Below are 1393 nucleotides of genomic sequence, written 5' to 3'. Positions count from 1 at the left end.
TGCTGCCATCAGCAGCAGCAGCAGCAGCAGAAACTGCAGCAGCAGCAGCAGCAGCAGCAGCAGCAGCAGCAGCTCTCTTAAAGACACGCAGCAGACTGAGGTCCTTGTCTGCAACTTTGTCCTCAAGCGGGCAGAAGCGCTGCTGTCGTTGGTTGCGCAGCAACTTGCTGCTGCTGCTGCTGCTGCTGCTGCTTCTGAAGTGAATGATGCAGACGAAGGTGCATGCAGCAGCAACAGCAGCAGCAGCAACAGCAGCAGCAGCAGCAGACAATTGACAACAGGACGGCCAGCGAGCGTGCAGGATTTGGAGGGGCCAGGAGACAAAGCTGATGCTGCGCTCAACACTACAGCAGCAGCAGCAGCAGCAGCAGCAGAAGCAGCAGCAGCAACAGCAGAAGCAGCAACAGCAGAAGAAACAGAAGCAGAAGCAGCAGCGGCAGCAGGGGGTGCTGCAGCAGGGGCAGCACGAAGTGAGCTGCTTGGACTGGAGAAGACGGAACTGGCAGCAGCAGACACAGGAGAAGCAGCAGCAGCAGCAGCAGCAGCAGCAGCGGAAACAACAGCAGCAGCAGCAGCAGGAGCTGCAGCAGGAGCTGCAGCAGACACGAAAGCAGTGCAAGAGGCAGCAGCAGAAGCAGCAGCACCAGAATCGGTGGCAGCAGCTGTATCGTCAGCAGCAAATGAAGAAGCAGCAGCAACATCAGCAGCAGAGAAGACACACGCTCCATCCGCAGCAGCAGAAGATACAGCAGCAGCAGCAGCTGCTGCTGCTGCTGCAGCAGCAGCAGCAGGTTTGTGTCCCGGTATTTATATAAGATTAGAGGCGTCGCGGTTGCTGCTGGAATTCATCGAAGACACTGAGGTGTATAGGCAGCTCAGCGCCAAAGTAGCGGAGCTTAGGTGGTGGCGGCAGCAGCTGCTGCTGGCCTTTAGAGAGCAGCAGCAGCAGCAGCAGCAGCAGCAGCACCAGCAGCAGCAGCAGCAACTGCTGCTGCAGCAGCAACAGCAACAGCTACAGCAGCAGCAACAGCAACAGCTGCTGCAGCAGCAACAACAGCTGCAGCTGCAGCAGCAGCAACAACAGCTGCAGCTGCAGCAGAAACAGTTGCAGCTGCAGCAGCAGCAACAACAGCTGCAGCTGCAGCAGCAACAGTTGCAGCAGCAGCAACAAGAGCTGCAGCAGCAGCAAGCGTTTCCGCAACAGCTGCAGCAGCAGCAACAGCAGCAGCAGCAGCAGCGGCAGCAGCAGCAGCAAGGCATATGAGCTGCAGCTCGGGTGTACGTCCACCGCTTTGGATTTTGTTTTTATTATTTTTTGGTTTCGGGTTAACTAAAGAAAGGGAAAATGCAGTAAGAGCGCCAGGGGTGTGGGGGCAGCTTATAGATACAATGT

The 1393-nt window shown here is 57.0% G+C and overlaps 1 protein-coding gene across 1 annotated transcript in view; it reads left to right on the top strand.

Moving 5' to 3' along the window:
- Positions 1-1264, top strand: part of EMH_0049630 (troponin C, putative) — a gene marked incomplete at both ends in the record, with an annotated part of 2588 nt that extends 1324 nt beyond the window's left edge. The window contains one exon of the mRNA XM_013496552.1: positions 213-1264. Within this exon, the coding sequence (XP_013352006.1) occupies positions 213-1264 (1052 nt within the window). The remainder of the gene's footprint in view (positions 1-212) is intronic.
- Positions 1265-1393: the final 129 nt, after the last annotated feature.

This window comes from Eimeria mitis, genomic scaffold, assembly GCF_000499745.2.
Source record: "Eimeria mitis Houghton genomic scaffold, Emh_scaff2163, whole genome shotgun sequence".
Taxonomy (NCBI): domain Eukaryota; phylum Apicomplexa; class Conoidasida; order Eucoccidiorida; family Eimeriidae; genus Eimeria; species Eimeria mitis.
The sequence above is the reverse complement of the archived record's forward strand: the minus strand, read 5'-3'. Positions and strand labels throughout refer to the sequence as shown.